The following is a 23,518-nucleotide window of genomic DNA, read 5'->3' on the forward strand; positions in this document are numbered from 1 at the left end:
GAATTGGACAAACGTAATAGTTGCATACGTCGGTCCGGATGTGCTGCTGATAATCGACAACTTCAACGAGCTGCTAAGCATCCAGTGAAGGTTCTTGTTTGGGGCTGCTGCTTCGAAAAAGGGTTTGCCCGTTTATTTGTGTTTACCGGCAATTTCAATGCAGTTTTAATGAATAAAATTTACCAAAAAGTTTTATTGCCATCAGCTGCGAACTTGTTTTGAAGAATTACCCAACCTTGGATTTCACAGGAAGACATAAATCCTAAGCATCAAAGCCGAATGTGTGTGGAGCGAATACAGTAAAATGGGATGAAATGTTGAATTGGCCTTCAAAGTCACCTGATAATAATCCTATTGAAATTGTGTGGACAATAGTTAAGAAAAATTCAAAGAAAAACAAATATGGACGATCAAATAGTTATTAAGGCAAATTCGGCTGATTCGAAACCAATTACCTCCACAACTTGCGCAGAAATTAACGCAAATTATGACTCTAATTGAATTTGTTGCTTATAGTAAATATCAAAAGCCCATGCAATGCAGTTTGTTACAATCGACTTGGTCAAATAGTTTCCAATTTAGGGCGGTCACGCTTCTATTAGACAGACTATACATACCAGACAATTCTAGTAAATGCACAATAATTCTTGGGAGGTCATTATCATTACGTGGTTCCTCGAAAGCTTCCACACTAAGCTCTAGCATAAGTAATTTACTGAACGTTATGCGATGTGCATTAATTTATTTAATTCTATTCGGTGACTCAAATATAAGTATATCGCACGCAGATAAATTATGAGTATCGTATCTATATATGTATGTATGTACTATATGTAGATTTAATGTCACGTTTCTTTGAAAAATTGAGCGTGTTTAAAACTAGCAAAGAGCAAAGATTTCTAAAGGAAAAATGAATCATTGAAAGTGTAACCCATCGCTGGCTACTACTTTTTCTCATCTTTCTGGTACATCTCGTATACCGTTGCGGTAAAACTTTTCATCTTTTGAGGCTATCCACGGATCAAGCCATTTTTTGATGTCTTCATATGAATGGAACTGCTAGTCGGTGAGACTATGTGCCATCGATCGGAACAGGTGATAATCGCACGGCACAATATCTGGAGATTTCAGTGTTTCCAGGTAGGCTTTAACGGGTTTGGCAAAGTGAGACCGAGCGTTTTGATGCTGTAGAATCACTTTTTCATGCCTCTCCGCGTATTGCGGCCGCTTCTCGCGCAGTGCTCGGCTCAAACGCATCAATTGAAGTCGATACCGATCCCCAGTGATGGTTTCGCTTAGTTTTAACAGTTCATAATAAATAACACCAACTTGGTCCCACCAAATACATAGCATAACCTTCGCAGCGCGAATATTCGGCCGAGGCGACGACGTAGAAGCATGACCGGGCAGTCTCCATGACTTTCTTTTCTTTGGATTGCTGTAATGAATCCATTTTTCATCACCCGTCACGATGCAATGAAGAAAACCCCTTCCCTCTTTGCCGCTGGAGCAGTTGTTCACAGGCGAAAAAATGACGTTCAACATCAATTGGTTTTAACTCATAAGGAACCCAAGTCCCCTGTTTCTGAATCATTCCCAAAGCATGCAATCGCTTGGAAATGAATTGGCGGGTAACTCCTTATACTGAAGCAAGCTCTTCTTGCGTTTGACACGGATCCTCATGAGCAATGCTTCTAATTCAGCGTTTTCGAAGGTTTTTGGCCTTCCTTCACGAGGACGGTCGTCAACATTAAAATCACCGTCTTTGAAGCGACGGAACCAATCTCGGCACGTTGTTTCACTTAAAGCAGCATCTCCGTAAACTTTTTGTAGCTCTCGATGGGCTTCAGGCGCCGTTTTTTTCGAATGAAAGAGGAAAATGACGATTATTTGGCACAAAATCAGGCATTTTCACAAAACCAAAAGCTAAACTTGGTTTATGACGTTTAGGTTATGTTAGAATCGACTAGCGGCATCAATTGACAAACAGCGGGAACTTAGTTGCGCACCTAATATTATATTATAATAATTCTTTTTATAACAGAATGAAGACATAGTTTTTGTTGTTGTTGTATCAGCATAAGCATTAAGGGGGAATGCTGCTAGAGTGGGAGACAGTCGTTTACCCCGTGCTAAAAGTCTAATTATCTGGAGTGCAATTTATATACATACATACATAGATATGTATTTACTTGTACTTACACTTACAAAAACTTATAAACTTGTAAAACTTGTACTTGTACCCATTGAAACAGCATGGGTAATAAAAAATAGGTTTCGTGAGCGTACGTGAACATGTGTCAATAAACATAAACAAAACGTCTACGTGCATGATTTTTGAAATCGTTACCGCGAGCCATTTCGACACACGCTCCCATCTCTGATATTCGATTTCGTTAAGCTGATATAAACAGAGAAAAATAGGAAGTTGGAATAAAATTTGTGTAAATTGCTCCCATTAAGAACATAAAATTAATTTTAGTCGGAATACATTACTTGCAAAAGCTTAGTGAATAATTTTTATACAAACATACATATTATACAAACATACATGTATAAGAAGAGAAAATTAACATTTAATCAACAAAGGGAGAAATATCAGAATATTTATATACATACATATATAAGTATGTATACATGTATGGAATGGCGTGGGATAGCTGAAAGAGAAATAAAATCCCATTCGTAATGAATGAGTTTTGTAAAAATAAATTTCGATTCACTTTAAAGATCCCCGCAAATAGATGCGCTACTGCCGGCAGAGCTGCCGGTACGTACGCTTTAGTAAAAAACTATACCAATACAAACTATATACTTGTCTAGCACCTATACAAGGACAATTGGCCGCTTGGTATGAGTGACCTTTTCAATGTAGAGTTGCATCTGCTTACAACAAATTTTATCAAATCGTCATCTGAGTTTGATGACTCCATCTCAAAACTATTAAATTCAAATAAATGTTGCTTCGAGTTTTTACCAACCAACAAGGCAAGCGTAAAAGATAGTTATTGCACGAATGCACCAATCTGGTTTTGCAACCCTGTTTAAACCCAGTTTAAGGGCCTTTGATTTTTATCGTTACCGCATAAAACATGATCTTATACTCGTACTGCACCGGTAGTACCGCATCTGTTTGAGAGCACTTTCGATCATGCAGACCACAAGCAGTCTATTTCCTCTCTTTGTTGTTTAGAAGCAACAAACAATATAAGATGCTCCCATTATCTAACGCGCGCAGGTAAATCATAAACAAATTTTGCATACATACATACTTACATATATGCCAATGCTTTCAAAGCTCATACTTATATTATATGATTAAAAGTAGAATGACTAAGCGCCTTCGGTTCATGCATATGCCAACATGCATACAAACATAAATCAAATAATTTATATTTGGGGGAATTCTCGTTTGCGGAAATTTACTCCAATTTTCCGTTGAGAATTAGTAATATTTTACTGGTAATGGAGCTGCATAAATATATTTCTCAAATTTATACGGAACAACTTTGATTAGAAGTAGAGAACGAACGAACATAGACTTTCAAGCTGAAGCCCAAGCCGAAGCCGAACCGAACATTTTCAAGGCACCAAGTAATAAACATGCCATGCAATTTTTAAAACTCCAGTACTTTTATTAATAAAAAAGCAAAACGCAGATACATAAAGCATATAAATTTGAGCTCTTAACGTACAAAACAAAAAACCTTTTTTCGCACGTGTACAAGTACATGTAGTAATTATTTAATACCTATTGTTGAATAGTGTTATATTGTAATGTAAAAACAAAGCTTAACGGCATTTTCACCTTGCAGCCTTCGCCGTCTATCGATATAGACCTGATCTGTAGCCTTGAACAACTGCTCAGTAGCCACACCCGATGGAACAGAAAATATGAGGTTTGATGTGAGTAAATATTCCATAATGTTAGAATTTCTTGGGAGCAAATATTTATTAATAGTATTTTCTTCTCTCGCAATAATGCCACATTTATTCTTCCCTGTACCAAGGCTCTAAAATTTTCGTGTTCTTTTTTCAGATTATTCACAGGATTGTGTTTCTCAAACTGTTGTACTCTGAGCATTTTCTGCACTTAACAAAAGGTGAGAGTGAACGTTGCTCAACTAATTTTAGTTTATCTGTGCGCATAAGCTCGAGAAAATAGTTGCGCGAAAACTTTAATTATTACAAGAAATTTATTATTTTTTATTTTATTATAATAAATATATAATTTATAGAAGTGTTGCATTTTTCTTGTTCTATTATCATACGGCGGCCGCCGTAGCCAAATGGCTTGGTGCGTGACTACCATTCGGATTTCAGAGAGAGAATGTAGGTTCGAATCTCGGTGAAAGACCAAAATAAAGAAAAAAAAATATTTGCCTTTCGGAGTCGGCTTAAAACCATTTGTATGGAACAACATCAAGACGCACTCCACAAATAAGAGGAGAAGCTCGGCCAAACAGCCAAAAAGATAGTAAGCGCCAATTATATATATATACAATATATATATATATATATATATTATCATATCACGTAACATATTTATAGGGCGGATGACATAATTTTTTCCAAAAAAAAAACACACACATATCCATTTCTTTATTCTTCTTAGCTTCACAATATTTCTCCACTCCTATCCATGGCTTCATCTCTCCAGTTGTGTACATTTATTTTCTTAAGATGTGATTCGATGTCATCTAACCATCTCTTTCGTGGGCGCCGTCTTTTTTTTCCTCCAATCTATGTTTAAATAAAAGCTTTCCTAGCATTTCCCTCTAACGGCATGCGCGGTAAGGATTTTTTTTTTTTCAATATTATTTCTGCAATTCATATCGCAATCGTGCAAAACCTAAAGATCAAATCTAAATTTTTCTGAAGGAATAAAAATTAAGCAATGTTCGGCCAATATTTGGTTTTTTTATGCGAAACCGAAACCGAACAGAACTTTTTTGGCGAATATTGCCGCATCCGAAGCCGAAGCCAAGGTTCGGTCGTTCTATAATTAAAAGGCACTGAAGTTTGAAGCTAAATGCATTGTTATTGCAATAGCACTAGTGAATGTATTTATCACTGAAAGCGCTATTGCCTTTTCTTCTTCTGCGGGGATTTTACCAGAGAAGCTTTGTGTGATTGTACACGTATGTATGTGTATGCACATGTACCTAGCCATGTTGTGTTAAGATTCTGCTCTTTTGTACATCTCATGGCTAACGATCGGGAGCGACAATCGTTGCTTGAAAAGCTTAGTTGAAATCTCAATTTGAGCATTTTTCAAAATCAGTTCATTGGGAGCCTCGAAGGCGGCTGCATGAGTAATTTTTGTGTTGCTGTGAATATTCCATAGAAAGTATTAAAATAAAGAAGCAAAATAAAAAATAAAAGCACGGAATAAAAATCACAAATTTGTGAAATTATTTGTGTACACAGTGTGTATTTACTTATATATACTTATAAAAAAAGTATTCGTAAACAAACAAAAATAAAACAAATAAATATATAGTAGGAACGGTGCCACAAAAAATCAGCTTATTTTGGAAAACGTCAAATTGCAAACATCAGTGGTGATCAAGCGTGTCAATATACGTACATAATATCATTCAAACGAAGAATAATTAAAAATAAGAAGAATAATGGCAAAAGTGCAGCAGCCAAATGGATTGCTGAACGATAAATCCGAAACCAAAGGAGAGGTAATAAAACTTTAGTTGATGTTAATATATTTTTCCCTTAAAATATGACTAATTCCTTTGCGTGTGCCAAGTCAACCAGAATATTGTGTTCATGTATTAGTGATTAGTAGATCTGCGCCAAGAATGATAGAAAGAAGATTGCGCCCATCAGAGCGTACGTGACGTCACGTTTGCTGAGTTGTGCAGTATTGTCAACCATTTGCCCTTCGCAATAAATTTAATGCTTTTTTATACCGAAAATGCGAAAATTTTTAAGTTTTGTGTTTGTTTTTTTTTTTTTAATTTTAAGCTACCAAAACTTTATTATAACTTTATTATAACAAACTATATTATTAAACAAAAAAAGGTTAAAAAAGGTCACTCTGAGAAGATTTTAGTGCTAATGAAAATTTTTTTACTCTTATAAAATTTGATAATTTGAAAGTGTAAATTTAATTTTTGGCTCCATTTAAGGTTATGCAAAAATATTAAATGCCCCTCTCTCAACTCTTCTTAAGATTGAAAACGTTTTTACACATTTTAAAAAGCCTTTGAGTTTATTGAATGCGAATTAAAACCATAGAGGTGTAATCGTTTCTTCCGGTCATCAATCCTTAGTGAGACATAGGACATTAAGAGTTATATTCATTGTAAAAATAAACAACAAAATACCAGAAAATACTAAAGAAACCATACTAACATTTTTACAAAAAGAGTACCTTATCTAGTTACATAACTTCAAAATACGCACATTTTAAAGACAATTTGTCACGCAGACAAAGTTCTTTAAGTGATTCAATAAAAATTTGTTGGGTTATTTTCTTTAAATGGGCATTTAAGTGCGTTTTTATATCCAAAGCTAGGCAACTCTGCAGTAGCGAGAGAGAGATTTGACTGCCGAAAGCAAAAGAACACCAACAAAACCGGCAATCGCGGGCAATGCCACCAGATGCTAAAAAAAAGTAAAGCTAAATCAAACTGAGTGAATTATTTAACTAATTCTTAAAAAATGTATATTTTACGAAATTATAAACATGACATTTTAATTAGAACAGCTAGAAAAATGTCAAGAAAGAACTAAAACTCCGAGACTAAATAACAAAAAAAAAAAAGCTAAATCAAGTTACGAAAATGGTAATCTGGCCATACTGGAGCTAAAATCACGTAACTAGTTGTCAAATTCGCTGAGCGCAAAGTAACGGGACCACGATAGGCGCCATCTCATTATTCTTTCCATCATGGATCTGCGCAATATTGCAGCCTTAGCGCTGCTAAATACTAGAACTAAACAAGCATAGTTGCATGTCAACTTTAATTGCGGCTATAAATAATATTTTTAATTGGCAGTACTCAGTGTTAATGTTATTCTTATTTGTATTTCTCATTCACGCAAGCCCTTTGGAAATTCCTTCAAATTCTAGCTAGCTCTTCTACCGGCGAAGCAATGAGTTGTGAGTTTTAAGCCTATATACGAGTATAGCTAGATGCAGCTACTGTTGAGGGATTCTTTTTTATCTTCAAACAAGTCATGATGTTTTATAGGTTGCAAAAAGTAGTCACACCTTTGTATGTGCAGCCAATAAATGTTTAGACTTGAAATTAACTGGTGGTTAAGTAACTAGCCATTTACTAATTTATTTATTTCTAAAATCTGCATCGTTGATTTCCGACATCTCTCATTGAGAATCGTGGTATTTCAAACAAAAGAGATATTTTTCTGTATGAAATACATATATTTCTCTTAATTTAAGGAAAAGTTTAATCTCAGACTTAGTTTCAACAATAAAAAAAATTTAATTTTTTCTTTTGAGATTTCACTTTTAAAAATAGGATATAATAAATAGTACTACAATAAATTAATTAAAAAATTCTATCAAAAACTATATATCGCATCTAGTGATAAATTCAATAAATGAAACATTGGCGCGCTATTGTAGGATCCTGAACAACTGTCCATGGTACTGGAAAGTTTGTTTGTATTATTGAATAAATCGAGGTTACTATTTGATGTCGATGGTTTTAGAAAAACGTTTCTGACTCGCCATCTTACGACAGTATGGGATGATCAGCTAAGAAAATAAAATTAAATAAACAAATAATAAAAAAAAAAAAATTGTTCCATAAAAATTCATTTGCCTATCGGAGTCGGCTTAAAACTGTAGGTCCCTCCATTTGTGGAACAACACTCAGACGCTCCTCACAAATAGGAGGAGGAGCTCGGCCAAATACCTAACAGAAATGTACGCACGAATTATTTATTTATTTGATTTATTATGTATGAATAATGTCGGGAAAGTGTAAATTTCTATACACAAAAATTTACAATTTTCACAAAAATAAGTATGTGTATCAATCTTATTATTATTTTTCAATTAAATGTGGGTTTGTATTAAGGTAATAAATACTCTAAAACAAGATTTTAATGCACTATTGTTACACAAACTATTAGTTAACACCAGCAAACGGCATCCGGCAAATACTCCATTTCCACAAATATTGCTGACGACGCATCTAAAGGCTTGCGTGTGACAGCAACAACATAAGCGGTAAAATGTCGAATTGCATTCACGAGTCACGCAGTCAATAATGTGCAGCCACTGATAGATTATTCAGGTATTTAGGCGAGGCTGTATTGTATTAATTACTTATATTATCATACGTTGCTGATGGAATAATTGAATGAATCAAAACGAACAGGCTAAATGATTTTATTGAGAAAAGAAACGTCTAGTGACATTATTTCAAAAGTTACCTACTTCATCAGAAATTTCGCGGAATATATTTAAAATACAAATTTATTCCTCAAAAGTGATATTATCTCTTTCAAAGTACTCCCTATAAACTGCAACGCATTCATGTCAGCGTTTTCTCCAGCTGTCGAAACATTTCTGGAACTCTATTTTCGGTGTAGCCATGAGAGCCGTTTTCGATTTTTCCATTACTTCCTTTCGGCCGTTAAAGTGCGTTCCTTGTAGTGGTTTTTTAACTCGATCAAACAGAAAAAAAATTGCAGGGAGCCATAGCAGGTGAATTTGATGGCTCTTGGATGATATTCGTTTCGTTCTTGGTCAAAAATTCACAGTTAATGCGGCAAGGTGCGACTGTGCGTTATCGTTGTGCAAAATCCACGAGTTGTTTTCCCACAAATCCTTTCCCTTTTGGCGAATTGCTTCACGTAAACGTCTAATAACGGCGAAATAATAGTTCTTATGAACTGTTTGACCTTCTGGTAAAAATTAGTGGAGTACAATACCGCTGTAGTCCATAAAAACCGTGATCATCGCTTTGAAGCGTCCATGTCACTCGTAAAGTATCATTACCGAAAAAGATTCCCAACTTTTCGAAGGGTTTCGCACCATTGAATCCAAATTTAGTACAAACAAAAATTTAGTACAAACCCGTTGTGCAAATTCAAATTCATTTTTAAAACTGGAAGAAAACGAAAACACGTGCATAGATATATTCACTTAAGACAGTATAATTTTTACAAATGTTAAACTATATCGATACAATTTTTGGTGAAATATTAATCCCTGATGTGACAACCTAACGTAAACAAAACAGAACTCAAATTAGGTGACTTACAACGTCACCTGCGGTTATTCCGCTTACTTTTCGGTATTGTCCGGGTTCAAATTTCTGGGCATGAAACACCATATGATAGAAAAAGTTTTTCTAATATAATATCGCTCGTCCTTCGACATGCAATTGCCGTCTCCGAGTGATTTTCTTCCTTGAAAAAGCTCCTCATAAAAAACCATTTACCGTTCGGAGTTGGCTTAAAATTGTAGGTCCCTCCGTTTGCTGCACAACATCAAGACTCACACCACAAATTGGAGGAGGAGCCAAGCCAAACAACCAATAAAGGGTGTAAGCGCCAATTATTTATATAAAATATGTACGCGCGAAGCCATACTGTAAATAGGAATTGCCATAAATTTCTTACACAACATAAAAGAAGAGCCGGTGGTAATTTCTGCACAGTTATCTAAAATTCTTACAATAAATTAGTGATATGCACATTGAAAAAATTGGGAAACCAAATAGCTCCTTTAAATATAAAGCGTCTTTCAAAACACACTCCTAGATGTCGTTTTAAGTTTTGATCTGCCTTTTTCAATCCTCGACAGAACCAGTTTCTTGAATTTTTTTACCAACGTTGGATTTGTCGACTCACACCATTGATTATTTCCACCAAAAAATCAGGAGTTTTGCTATATGTTATTCTTAAGGATCGACCTTTTTCATGATAGTTTTCCATAATTTTCACCCCTTGTTCTATCGTGTAAAATTGCATATCTGTGCTTGAAACATTTCAAGGATGACATAAAAAAGTACAAGTACATGAAAGGTCTAGGAATTATTCGCTACTAACATCTAGGCGTCACTTTTGAAAGACCCTTTTAAACACTTGAATTTTTTCAAATGGGGAAAACTTTCATAAACATATAAAATTTGCAGTACATACTTCGAAAAGACGCGGTAAAATCGCTCTGCTTGCGTGCACACTCGTATAAAAGTTGTATTGGTGGTTTACTTAGTGTTACTATAAATGCAATATATACAGCCAGCAGGAAAAATATGACAATATTCCCCTTCTTTATTTTATTTTGTAAAAGTGCTATACTACGTCTAAAAAAAAGAGGCCATATAAATCCAACTTTAAATTTTTTTATTCAAAATTTGAAAAATTTTATACAAAATTTGAAAAATTTCAGTTCAATTCCACGGTTTTTAATTAGAGTACCAAGAAAAATTGTAGTATAATAAAGAAAAGTTGTAAAAATATCGTTTTTTTTAATTTTTGAAGTTACTAAAAAATATCGTTTTTTTTTTAATTTTTTTCCTTAGCAGTGTTGCGCATTTTCTCCCTATAACAAACCGAGGATTTTTTTTTTCTATGGAGAAACTACTAAACACCACCAAGAGAAAAAATTGCCACAAAGTAAGGCCACTCTTTAGTATACTAAATTTTAATGGGCTATTAAACTGTGTACACCTTTTTTTATTCTGATTAAACATTTTAATATAAAATTTGCCGATTTTTTATAAATCTTATAGAAAAAAAATGGAAGTTTTAAAAATTAATATTCTTTATTATAGAATGAAAAACGTATATTTTTATAAAAAATAATTTAAATTAGAAAATAAATAAATAGTCAAATCTTCTCCACATTTGGAGGTGTTATATTTTGTTCGCGAGCTGTATGTTTGTGATAACAATAGACGAGTATGCGTTCAATGTTTACACTATCTATTAATAGGTATAATTGGTAGTATAAATAAAACCGAAAGACTTAGTTAACAACTATTACTAGCGCTGTTCAAAATTCTTTTTTTCCTTGTGCAAGCAAATGCGTGTTGCCACGTTAAGCTAAGAGAAGAAATTATTTTGGCAATGCTATTGACTCGGGAGGTTAACGTTCTTCTTGGCATTTTTTCTTCGCTTTGATAAAGTGTTTTGCATATGTACGTATACATGCATATAGTAGATAAAATATATCGCACGTTTAATAATATACAGAAGTTTTAAAAATTATTATTTTTCGGGAAATATAACAAAAAACTTCCATTTGCAAGGTAGGAAAACAAAATTACATTATTAAGCTAATAGACTGCTACAAAAAATATATTTATATGCATATATTCAAGGAGGATACTTTATTTTTGCTTAACAATTTCTTTTCAAAGTTTATTTTCTTGATTATTAAAAATACTTTCGTAAGGAGTATTTCTAAATATTACAATTATATTCCAAAAAAATATTATACTTTGCATTTTTATGAAATATTCTGTTTTGCTGCCCTATATACCTAAAAAGTGCACAATGATGGAAAATTATGTTTTAATTAGTCCTCTGTTGAAAAAAAAAAATATATATTGTATAATATTACTTTGGGGAAAAGAAATCCATTATTTTCTTGGTAGATGGGTGTGATAGTGATCGATATCTCGTAAAGTATCAATCAAACAATTTAAAATTTATGCTCGTTGTCAAGGTGACATTTCACACTAAAAAAATTGGGATATAGTCCACTGATTCTTATCGTTTTTGCTACCAATCCTCGGAGACTGCAATATACTTTTTCCTTGAATGCAGCGCTATAGCGCTGGGAAAGTTGCGATATCTCGGCCAATTACAGCCAGAAAAAAGGCATATACACACAGCCCAAACCGGCTCTATGCCAATTTTATTAAAGAAACTGGGTTTGGATGAGGTACTGTGATGAGTAAAAGGCACACAAGACCATAAGTCGAAGTGCAAACCTAAAATCTATCTATCTAAACACTTGAAATATATCCTCCTGAGCTTTGTGCGAAACTCGTGTAAAATTGTTTCAGTCGACAATAGGACGCTTCGTCCAATCCTGTGTACTGCTCTTTTGATACATGGAATAAAACTACGCCCGCATCAGTTAACATTTTTTTTGTAAATGAAATTTGACAGACATTTTGTAGATTTCACATATTTTTTCATAAAAATTCAAACAGATTTTTTAAGAAAAATACAATTCTGCAAGCAAATAATACTTTGAAGTGAAAATGCCCACTAAATATACGTAAATGAATTGCCCAACGCTTAAGCAAAGATGATAGAATACAAGGTTGCGCCTTCCGAATTCGCTGTAGCGTCAGGCTCCATGAATAAACGAGCAAAAGTTAGAGCAATTCCTTTTTTGTGAAGAGGAAGAGTAGGCGAAAGCAATAGAAACTACCCAACACAACAACATTCCCATGGCAGCCGGTTCTACGTTACGGGAATGAATCAGGGTTTTCCCGACCAAGGGCTGCCGCCTCAGTAAACTAGCCCAGTTTAGTGTACCGTACCGTATCCCGTACCCAACACAAGAAATTATATACATACACACTTTCTTGCCATGGCGTCATACACATAAAAACCCAAAAAAACTCCATTTGGAGGCTTCCTATTCATTGGTGTCACCTTCAATACTAAAATCGCCTTGACGTTTAAAGTCCATGGCTGCTGGTATATATTTTTGTTTTATTTTTGCTACCGTTAAAATTTGATATTCAAAATATTATTCCCATTATTGTATTTCAAGCCGAAAGAATAAATAAAGTTATATTTCACATTTTCAATCATCTTTTTCAAAAATGAACGAAAAATATTGCACAATAAATTTTATAAAAATAGGTATATATTTAAAAAGAAGCTATGCGATGCCTCACCGAAAGGAATACAATAATGAAATTGGATTTCGATCACATGGGTATGGGTGCTGGAAATATTTTTCTCTTACTGTTTCGTGAGATAGTCCAAGACTTTCTCTCTGCAATGCGGGCCCTCTTTTTTTATTCTTTTATGGAGTTCAGCAATAAATGAAGGTAGTAATATTGACTAATTGACAATCCCATGGACAAACGTTATTGCTTTGAGTGCATAATATATTTATTTTTGAATTACTTTTGAGTCAGTTTGCAGTGCATTTTATTTAAGAAGAATTATTTAGATTGAAATATATTGGATTTTACAGCATTTTAGACTATTTTTTTAACCCATTTTAAAAAAGTAATGATTTTACAACCAATTTCCATATTAAATTGAGTTTACATAATTTTTTTCCAGGAATTCATTGATATAGGAGACAATGCATCGGATAGAGATCACCTGACCAATGATTATTTCATAAATTCGGAACGTAGTGAAGTAGATGTACCAACACAGGTTCCAGGTAATACTTACGTTAGTAGTGGTATATGTATGTACACTCTTTCATAATTATCTAAAACTTCATTTCGAGGTAAAATGCAAAGGCTATTCGAAAAATCTATAAATTAGGTTGTTCAATAAGTCTTGAGGTTCGATAAGAAAAACGCTATTTTATGGTTTGAAATGCTCTTTATGTTCCAACGAGACTCCAATTTATACCATCCCTGAGCCATCATGAGCGCATCATTTGATTAAAAACACTTTCCACTCATGTATTTTTTAGAAACAGATGATGCTAACACCTTCTTGGCCGATTTCTGAGCACGACCCTGATAGACTCAAGTATCATCCACAGTGATGAATCGACGCACAAAATCCACTTTAAGCTTTCACTGCCCAATGAAATGTCTAGGGCTTTTTTTACTCTCTTTCAGTCACTGGACAATTTTCCAATACGAAATCATATATTTTTTCTACGATTTCTTGTGTTGTTGCTGTTTTTGGACGTCCTTGACGTGGTGACGTGGATCGTCTTGAAGGCTTGTACGACTACGTTTAAATTCAGCAGCGTATCTTTCTACTGTACCTACTAATTGATGACGACACTCAACACTCCTTCATAAATTTCCCTTGCTTTTAAGCCTTCCAAAAATAAAAATTCAATCACGGCACGATACTTCAGGCATACAAAAAATTTAGGCTAGTGCAACGCCCTCTCTTATCGAACCACAAAACTTATTGAACAACCTAGTATATGAGTTCATATTATTGAACCGGACAAAGAAAATATACACTTGTGCTCACATAATTAAGTCATTCCATCTTTTAACGTGGTTCGCAAAATTTTTCAAACCAAATTTTTGTTGTTAACTTTTCATAGAAATATATTGTATGTACAATACATATACGCATGACATATATCGAAATTTTATACAAAATACACAAAAATTTAACAAATTTCAAAAAGTAATCACCAATTGGTTAAAAAAAAATTAAAGTCTACTATAAATGTATTAAATATAGTTAAGTACATATATCTATACATATACCAATATTACTTGGACATTAAAACTAGTGTTTTTACAGAAAATATAAAATTGTTTATGCTTTTACAATTTGCAGAGGAATTGGATGCCTTGGAAGACATTTCTTCAGTGGATGTCAATGCGTACGCCCATAAGAAAACCTTAGCTCAGGGTATGATGGATTTAGCACTACTTACAGCAAACGCCAACCAGTTACGTTATGTGCTCGAGACCTACAATAGACATCCATATTTCTACCCCAGCCTGATTTTCCTCATACTCAGTATTGGCTTCCAAGTAAGTAATTTTTTTGCATCTGCGCTTATGCATTGAGGCTCACTTAATAACATCAAATAGTTAGATAAAGAATAAGTCAAATGACTGTTTTCACATCTAACCAATGAAGTTAGCTTTGCTAATCCAACTAGCAAACTATAGCTTACTTCGATTTTTTCGTTTTTCAACTGCCTCATATACAAAAAGAATGCGTGTGAGCAAAATCAGCTACTCTTATTTATAAAGGGTCTATCTAAAGTGATGTCAGTAGTGAATACTGAACACTGATATCATCTATTTTAGAATTGCACAGGGGAGTTTCGCAACGATCTATTCTTGGTCCTCTTTTCTTTGTGCTTCAAAGACCTACCAGCAATCTTTACCGAAATGCACTCTCACTTGTATGCAGATGATGCCCAGATTTATCGATCTTGCAATCTCAATAAAATATGATAGATGACTGTGCTCTTAAAATCAACCAAAATTTATGCCGCATAAACAAATGGGCATCCGACAATGCACTAACTCTCTACATTGGGAAGTGTCAAGTGCTTGTTATATCGAGAAAGTCCCTCGACACTTCAACTTTTCAAAAAATTTTACTTGACGGTATTACTATTAATTATGTCCTTAGGGTCGAGATTTAAATTTAGTCGTAGGTAAGATGTACGGAATGCTTCGCGCGATCTGGACTACGCAACACTTTACTCCTCTACGTATTTGCATCTTAATTGTTAAAACATAATTATGTTAATCGTTACGTGCTCGGCATCAAGGCAAGAGACCAGGTTTCTCATCTTTCTGATACAATCATCTTTCTAATACATGGAGTACATGTCCTTGAAGCTTTTCAGTTTACATTCCTCTTTTTTTTTGGAATTTAAGAAGTGTTTTGCGGGATTTGACATCCACCAAAGGCAGGGTGTTCAACGTTTGGTATTGAAAAATGCCTATTTTCGGTATGTAAAACTAAGTGCTCTGGTGCATCAAAGTTTTGAGAGTGACATTATTTAAAAGGAAAGATTGGCAGCACTAAGAAATGAAATAAAAGACTTGAAGACTTCATTGTTTTTTAAATGTGGAAACAAAGTCCGTGTATGAATCAAAAAAGCTGTAATTTGTTCTGATGTGATCAAGGAGTGGACAGTTAACGATTCTGTGAACGTAAGAGTTAATTTCACCGCACATACAAAGATCAGTGTTATTAGCCCGTATTTTGTACAAATATATGTTGTCTTAAGTACATCCCACCAGTATTCTATTTACCATTTTGACAATTTTGACACCAAAGCAAGCTTTATAAAATCAAGGTTTTGTCGGCAAGCAATCATGCGGTTTGGCAAAAAGATTTGGCTTTACTTCTGAGAATGAACGAATGGTATGAGGGCTACCAATCCCTGAATATAAAATTTCGTATAATTCTGAGTGAATTCTACGCTCAATATTGAGCCGCAGCAATAGCATCGGCTCTTTCATTTATTGGAATACCAACTGAACTCATGTTGTTGTTGTTGTTGTTGAGGTGGTTGAACATTTCTGAGCTGAAATGCTCCTAATTAGTGACCAGCACCGTTTTCCTACCACTATCTCGTGTGAAGATGATGTTGTTATTTTTTTTTTTTTTTTTTTGTTTCCAAGTCAGATCCATTTAGTGAGGTCCAAGTATAGCAGCAAATCCTTTATCTCGATATCTGAGATTTCTTTAATATGCTGTAAGAAAGGCTTACCGAAGGATCGGAGTCGTGCCCTGGCTAGTCCCGGACATTCACATAAATAGTGGAACAGACTCTCCTTCGCCCCTTCCGATTGACAGCTTCTACAGATAGGATTGAAGGGTAGATTGAGTCTAGCTGCATGATCCCCTACTTTCCAATGTCCTGTAAGGGTTGCAGTGATACGTGAAATGTTTGGCCGAGAACATCCTAGGAGGTCATTCGTCCTTTGGATTTTGTATGACGGCCATGTGTTTTTTGTTGTAATACATGTAGGTATTTGCTTCCATCTTCTTTCGGCTAAAGCATGATAGTATGAAGCAATGGATGCTTTTAGTGTGTTCAGTGGGGTGAGACTGCCACCGCCTCTGCTATGTCTAGTGTCGAGCCCTTTCTTGCTAGCTCATCCGCTATCTCATTGCCCCGTATGTTCCTATGACCGGGCACCCATATCAGGGTAATTTCGAGCCAATGGCTGAGCAGTTTCAGCTCCTCTCTACACTGTAAGACCAGTTTGGATGAAATGTAGTTGGAGTCTAAGGCCTTAATAGCTGCTTGACTGTCTGAGAAGATAGCTACTCTTGCACCAACTTCCTTGTAGAGTTCTAGGGATTTGCATGCTTCTCTGATCGCTAAAAGTTCTGCCTGGAACACGGTGGCATAATCAGGAAGACGAATTGATTGAGATAGGTTGAGTGGCTCCGAATGGAAGCCAGCTCCCACACCACAGCTCATCTTAGAACCATCGGTATAAATTTCGATATCGTGTCTTCCAATCACCTCTCCTTTGCTCCACTCGGCTCTCGGTGGAAAGCGTACCGTAAAGCCTTTCTTGAAGTTGAGGTCGGGGACTGTGTAGTCCGATCCGTTTGTGAGCAGCGGGGGTCCCTGTAGGAGGATCTTACTGTGACCGTACGGCCTTGTTGTCCAGTTTCCTATGTCTCTGAGTCTCACCGCGCTGCAAGTAGCTATTGTTTTAATGTGTAAATCTAATGGCAATAGATGTGTTAGTACATTGAGCGCTTCAGTAGGACTGGTGCTAAGCGCTCCTGTAGTTAGGATACACGCTGTTCTTTGTATCTTGTTCAGCTTAGTTTTGATGTATTTCCTTTCTGTTGCAGGACACCAAACTAGTGCCGCATATGTTAGTATTGGCCTTACAATGGCAGTGTAGGACCAGTTGGATAATTTTGGTTGGAGACCCCATTTTTTCCCCAACATTCTCTTACATGTGTAAAGTGCTATGTTCGCTTTCTTTACCCTGTACTCTACGTTGGACTTCCAGCTGAGTTTGGGGTCCAGGATAACCCCTAGGTATTTTGCCTGTTTGGTTAGCGTGAGGCTGACGCCGTTTAGTTTTGGGAGATTAAAGTTTGGCTCCTTGGTTTTCTTGGTGAATAGCATCAGTTCAGTTTTTCTCGGGTTTACACTTAAACCACAGTCCGTGGCCCAATTGCTGAGTAATACCAGAGCTCCTTCCATAATCTCACTGATTGTGGTTGGAAACATTCCTGAAACCATAAGCACTATGTCGTCCGCGTACGCCACCACTTTAATTCCCTTTTGGTTAAATTTGGTTAGGATGTTGTTGGCGACTAGTAACCACAGTAGAGGGATTAAGACTCCTCCCTGAGGGGTTCCCCTGTTGGCAGACCGTTTTATCGTACTGCTGCCTACCTCACCGATGATTATTCTAGTTTTGAGCATGTTCCCTATCCATTCGTTGAGACCTATGTCTATGCCTAACATGTTAAGAGCCTCAATTATGGATCTTGTGGTAACATTGTTGAACGCCCCCTCTATGTCGAGAAAAGCAACTAGTGAGTATTGCTTGTATTCTATGCTCCTCTCAATCGCACTTACAACCTCATGAAGAGCTGTCTCTGTGGATTTTCCTTTGAGATAGGCATGTTGAGATGGTGAAAACGTTGAGTCTGTAATCTTTTCCCTGAGATATACATCCAACAATCGCTCGAGAGTTTTGAGGATGAAGGAGGATAGGCTGATGGGTCTGAAATCTTTCGCTGTATCATGACCGCGTCTACCAGCTTTAGGGATAAATATCACTTTTACCCTCCTCCAGCTCTTTGGTATGTGCCCTAGCATAAGGCTTTTCCTGAAAAAGACCTCCAGCCAAGGAATCGTCGTTTCTCGAGTGTTCCACAGCATGGCTGGGAATATCCCATCTGGACCGGCTGCCTTATATGGTTCAAAGTTTTTTATCGCCCATAATATTCTATCTTGGGATACGATGTGGTTGGTTATAATGGGTGATAGTTTGGATGTTTGAACACTGTCAGTATTGTTCTCAATATATTCTGTGTTGCCTGGGAAGTGTGTATTTACCAGATGTTCTAGTGTGTCGGCTGATGATTTTGTCCACTCTCCGTTGTTTTTCTTCAAGAAGGAAGGGCAGGAGTGTTCCTTGGATAGAAGCTTGCCTAGTCTGGCCGTATCTTTGGTCGATTCTATGGAACTACAAAAATCTTTCCAAGCCTCTGTCCGAGCCTCTTTGATTGCTTTCTTGTATTCCCTAAGGCAGTCTTTGTAGGGTTTGAAGTATTTGTGTTTGTAGCAGATATTGAAGATTTCTCTTGTCATTTTCCTGAGTTTACTTAGATCTTCATTCCACCAGGTAGGATAGGTTGTTTTGCCATATGTGGCGGGACATGAGGCTTCAAGTCCTTTCGTCAGGGAAGTTTCGAAGTGACGTTATGGTTCTATTTAAGTTTTGAAGTTTAGACTGGGTCACTCTACGGAATGTATGCTAGTTTGTTCTTCTGGGATTTCTGTATGGGAAAGGTTTCTCAAGCTTAAGATTGATATCGAATAGGATCCAGCTGTGGTCTGAAAAGGATCTCTTGTCGGATACCCTCCAATTTGTGACTATTTGGGAATTATTATTTGTGCATAGGGTAATGTCTAAGACCTCTTCCCAGCCTGGAAAATTTGCCGAGCTCGAAAAAGTGAAGGTTGGGGTGGTCCCTACATTACATATGTCTAGGTTGGTGTTTAATAGGAATTCGAAAAGTGACTCACCTCTTTCTTTCGTCTCTGAACTGCCCCAAAGCTCGTTTCTGGCGTTTGCGTCGCAGCCCATCAATAGTTTGTCCGAGCTGTTCAATGTTGACAGGAATCGAGCCACTTCGTCTGGCGGCGCCGGTTTCTCATGTGGCATATACACCGATGCCAGGTATATCGCCGATTTCTGCAGCTCCACTTTCACCACCGTAAAATCGGGAGTGCTAAAATTAGAACACAGAAAAGCTTTTAAGTGTTTTTTAGTGATTATGCATGACCGTGGCTTACCGTCTGCTTTGTTGTAGAATATGTTGATGCTCTTGTTGTTTTGGAACCCCTTAATCTCGTTGTCTCTGACCCAGGGCTCCTGTATGAAACCGATGTCGATGTCCCCTTCCCTGAGGAAGACATCCAAGTTCTCTGTAGCACATTTCGAGTGATGCAGATTCACCTGTATGGCTCTAGGCATCGGATTTATTGTTGTCTTCAGCTAGGTCGAGCTTTTCTAGTCTTTCTAGCTGTATGTTGTTGTCTGCCTCATCTGGGTCTTCCTCATTTTCATTGCTGTCTGCTTTGAAAATTTTCAGTTTGGCCTTTCTTAGACCAAACCGCATTTTGTTGTCGTGTTGTTTTAGTATTGGCAGGCACTCATCGTTAATCTGCAGAACGAATGACATGCTGCTCTTTTGCGGTTTTTTTGCCTTCACGATTGCCCAGTCGTCCATCGGCACCGCAGGGTTGTGTGACTTCAGGTACTTCAGCACTTCTGCACCGCTCAAGTCCATCACCGGCAGCCAAATGCGAGCGCGAGGAGGGCAGGGGATGTCCTTGGCCGGAATAAGCTTAAGTTTTAAGCCTTCCAGTGTGCTGCTGATCTCAGCAACACACCTTTCTAGGACAACCCTTGACCAGTCGTCGTCGCACTTGATAACCCTACAGCCGCGAAGTACTCCTGCAGAATCGAAGGAAGGGAGAGTTCCGCCCTGTGCTCCAACCACATGCTTGTCTAACACGAGCTTGGATAGTTTGGCCTCCACTTGCCCCCACTTCTGCAGGACCACTTTGCCGCTGTTTGTGGTCTCGTCGATCAGTGCATATAGGAGGTTATCCTTAACCACCTCACTGAACGGTCGTTGCTTTGTTTCTTCGATGCTGCTGGACACCTTAGGTCTCTTCGGTGCCTGGTCGATCACGTCCTGTGACCTGTTCCTTTTCATCGCATCGCCTTTTTCTTGTTGTCCTCTTTAGGTTTGTTGGATAAGAAGTCTTCGTACTCCTTAACCACCTGCTGGTATTTTAGTTTGTCGGCCGCGTCGCGCTCGTCAGTCGCTCCAGCGAGTTCATTTTTGGCAATCTTGCTTAGAATGAACCTCGCCTTCGTGCAGCGAGACTTCGTGAGGGCACCCTCGGATTTGTGTTTTCTAGCGGCCTGACTCTCTCTCTGAGTGCCGTCCGCCGCCTTTTTCGAGGTTTGTGGTAGAACTTTTTGTTGTTGTTGTTGCTTGCTTAGTAAGGGTATGCTATGGCTGGTACTTCCCTTACTCTTTGCTGACTCAGCCGTATCTTGGCTGGAGGCCAGCAGGGTATCCTCCTCGGAGGATGGTATTGTGTCGCAGCGCGGCACAAATTTTTTGTTCTGTTCGTTTTTTTGTGTGTTCATATTCATCTGTTTCTTACGGTTGCTTCGCCTGACTACGTCAAGCTCCACAACCCACGAGTATTTAGGGGAAGTAATGGGGTCCCCCGCGGCAGCGCCCCTTACCGCGGTAAGGCCACAGTTACTCTCGAAGGCGGCCAGGTATTCGAGAGGGAAACTCCGTTCGCGATGCACATGTTTTAATTCCCTGCACCATTCAGTCCTCGGCACGATACCAAGCACCCCTTGACTTGGGAATGTGTTGGTACGGTACTCTCCATATAGGTGGTTGGACGAGCATCCCACACGCAGTATCGTGTAAGGGTGTTCGACCAATCCCCATACAGAGCTTCCCTCTTAGTTCATGACAGGTTAAATTCCTAAAAGGAATTTAGCCTTCATTTAAGCCCCATCCCCGCGGCAAGGAGACCAACCACGATGAAGAACTGAACTCATACTATCAGTAAAAATACAGATGTTACTAATTTTTCATTCTTTCGCAATATCTAAGGCCTTAAGCAAAGCCCACAACTCACCAAAAGTGGAGGAGGTTCGCATTTCTATTTTAAACAAATGCTCCGTGTTGTTTGTAACATTAAAAATGCCACAACCAACAGCATTAAGCACAACAGACGCATCAGTTGCCAGAAGATCGACACCATCACGCTTGAGTTCATCGATTTTTTCAGCAAAAATAGCTTTAATTTCTTGAAAGCACCCGGATACCTCGCCCTCACAATAACTGCCACGAAGTCAGTGGGAAACTCAAAACTTATCGCTGTGCTAGATACAAAATACAAATATAGACTTTGGAATTCTCTTCCCCAAAATTTAGTATCTGTAATTAGCTTAGACGCGAACTTCCGAGATATATTAGTACTAAGCGAGATAATTTAATAATAAGTAATTCATAAGTAATGTTAAGTTGATTCGTTATTCTTTTGAGACATAAAATATATTTCTAAATTTTACCATGAGAATTAAAACCTATTGTGACTAGCACTAAAAATTACAAGGTTTATCCTTGCCGTGTTAGGATTGAATAACTGAATAAATAAATGGAATGAAATAAATGAATAATTCCTAGCTGCACCTTTTTTATGCCATATTCGACATTTATTAAACTGGCAAGTGTACAACTTTACATAATAGAATAACAGGTTCAAATTAATGAAACTTATTATGAAAATGGTCGATCTTTAAGCGCAACATATCGTAAAAATGCGTTAAACTTTTGGGGAAAATAATCGTCCGTATGGGTCAACAATTCAAAGGTTAGGAAACAATTTTAAGAAACTGGTTCTGCCAAGGATAAAAAGGACTGGACGTTCTGTTGAGAATATTGCTGTTGTAGAGAATTTGATGCAATTTTTCACATGTAATTATTAAGTGTCGTATTTTGAATAAAAATAGCGGAATCTGAAATATTTACATATTTTATATTAAAACGATATCTAGGCACGCTTTTTGAAAGACTCTTTATAACCATAATTTTCTTTTATCATAATTTCACTTCTCTTTACTTTACTGTATTGCTAACTATAAATTTGAACAAAACTCGAAGGATGTAATGAGCTTTTGAGTGAATGAAAATATGTTCATACTCATTATAAAGTGGGTTGTAGGGTTAGGAGTTAGTTGCGAAAACGGTCCCAAATTTAGTGAAGCAAAAGATCGCCACTGATACTCGAAATTATACTCTTCTTCAGGGCTTTTTGATGCTAGTCTCACAAAAAATGAATCTTCAAACATTAATACGTTTTTTCTTTAACATTTCAGATAGCGGTTGGTGTTGGTTTAATCCTTAACAGTCGTTACAACATTGAAGATAAAAAGGAGGTGTGCCATGCTGAGAAAGTTAGCAATTACACAATTTGTGGCATTTTTATAATAACTGTGATTAATGTGTTCATTTCCGCATTCGGTGTAGCGGAGAGCCCTGGGAATTGATAAATGAGAGCTGTAATGAATACTTTTATGAAAAAACAAAAAGTGAATATAGTATTTCCGGTGCTAATTTTATATCACGTTAGCCACAATCATTAATTTTTTAAGATTAAAGTTAAATAAGCGACCACACAAATTCTGGAATATAATTGTGTAAAAGCACTCGATTCGAGTGGTGGTTTTATGTTATTTTCATGCCTGTTTGCAAGAAACGTGAACTAGCAGGCTATACCTTCCATTTTAAAATTAACTGGCAATCGGTTAGTCAGATGTGACCAAAGCTAAATTAAGTCGATACGTCGAAATATGACTCGAAATATTTATGCATCTAAATTAAATGTAATATCACATATTTATGTATATATACGACTTAAAGTTACGTAATCTATTAATGTATGTACATTCATTATAAAGTATATTTTTATATCAAAAATTTAGTAAAATAAAAACTTATATTTAATAAGAGAACCTTAATTTTGGATTGATCTTCTGGTATTTACTTGAACTGTTTAAGAATTTGCCCTACTGTAATGAAATTGAGATTTTTCATTCATTAT

At 36.6% G+C, this 23,518-nt stretch overlaps 1 protein-coding gene across 1 annotated transcript; it reads left to right on the forward strand.

Moving 5' to 3' along the window:
- Window positions 1-5,273: 5,273 nt before the first annotated feature.
- Window positions 5,274-23,435, forward strand: LOC128861725 (ninjurin-A). The gene is made up of 5 exons (XM_054100072.1): window positions 5,274-5,429; window positions 5,504-5,693; window positions 13,261-13,366; window positions 14,467-14,666; window positions 22,794-23,435. The coding sequence occupies exons 2-5, from the start codon at window positions 5,634-5,636 to the stop codon at window positions 22,962-22,964; spliced, it is 537 nt and encodes a 178-aa protein (XP_053956047.1). The 5' UTR covers window positions 5,274-5,429; window positions 5,504-5,633; the 3' UTR covers window positions 22,965-23,435.
- Window positions 23,436-23,518: the final 83 nt, after the last annotated feature.

This window comes from Anastrepha ludens, chromosome 4 (assembly GCF_028408465.1).
Source record: "Anastrepha ludens isolate Willacy chromosome 4, idAnaLude1.1, whole genome shotgun sequence".
NCBI classification, from domain to species: Eukaryota; Metazoa; Arthropoda; class Insecta; order Diptera; family Tephritidae; genus Anastrepha; species Anastrepha ludens.

Coding starts and splice junctions, on each gene's coding strand:
- LOC128861725 (XM_054100072.1), top strand. CDS start 5,634: ATGGCAAAAGTGCAGCAGCCAAATGGATTGCTGAACGATAAATCCGAA. Junction 13,367..14,466: donor TGTACCAACACAGGTTCCAG/GTAATACTTACG, acceptor TACAATTTGCAG/AGGAATTGGATGCCTTGGAA. Junction 14,667..22,793: donor TACTCAGTATTGGCTTCCAA/GTAAGTAATTTT, acceptor TTAACATTTCAG/ATAGCGGTTGGTGTTGGTTT.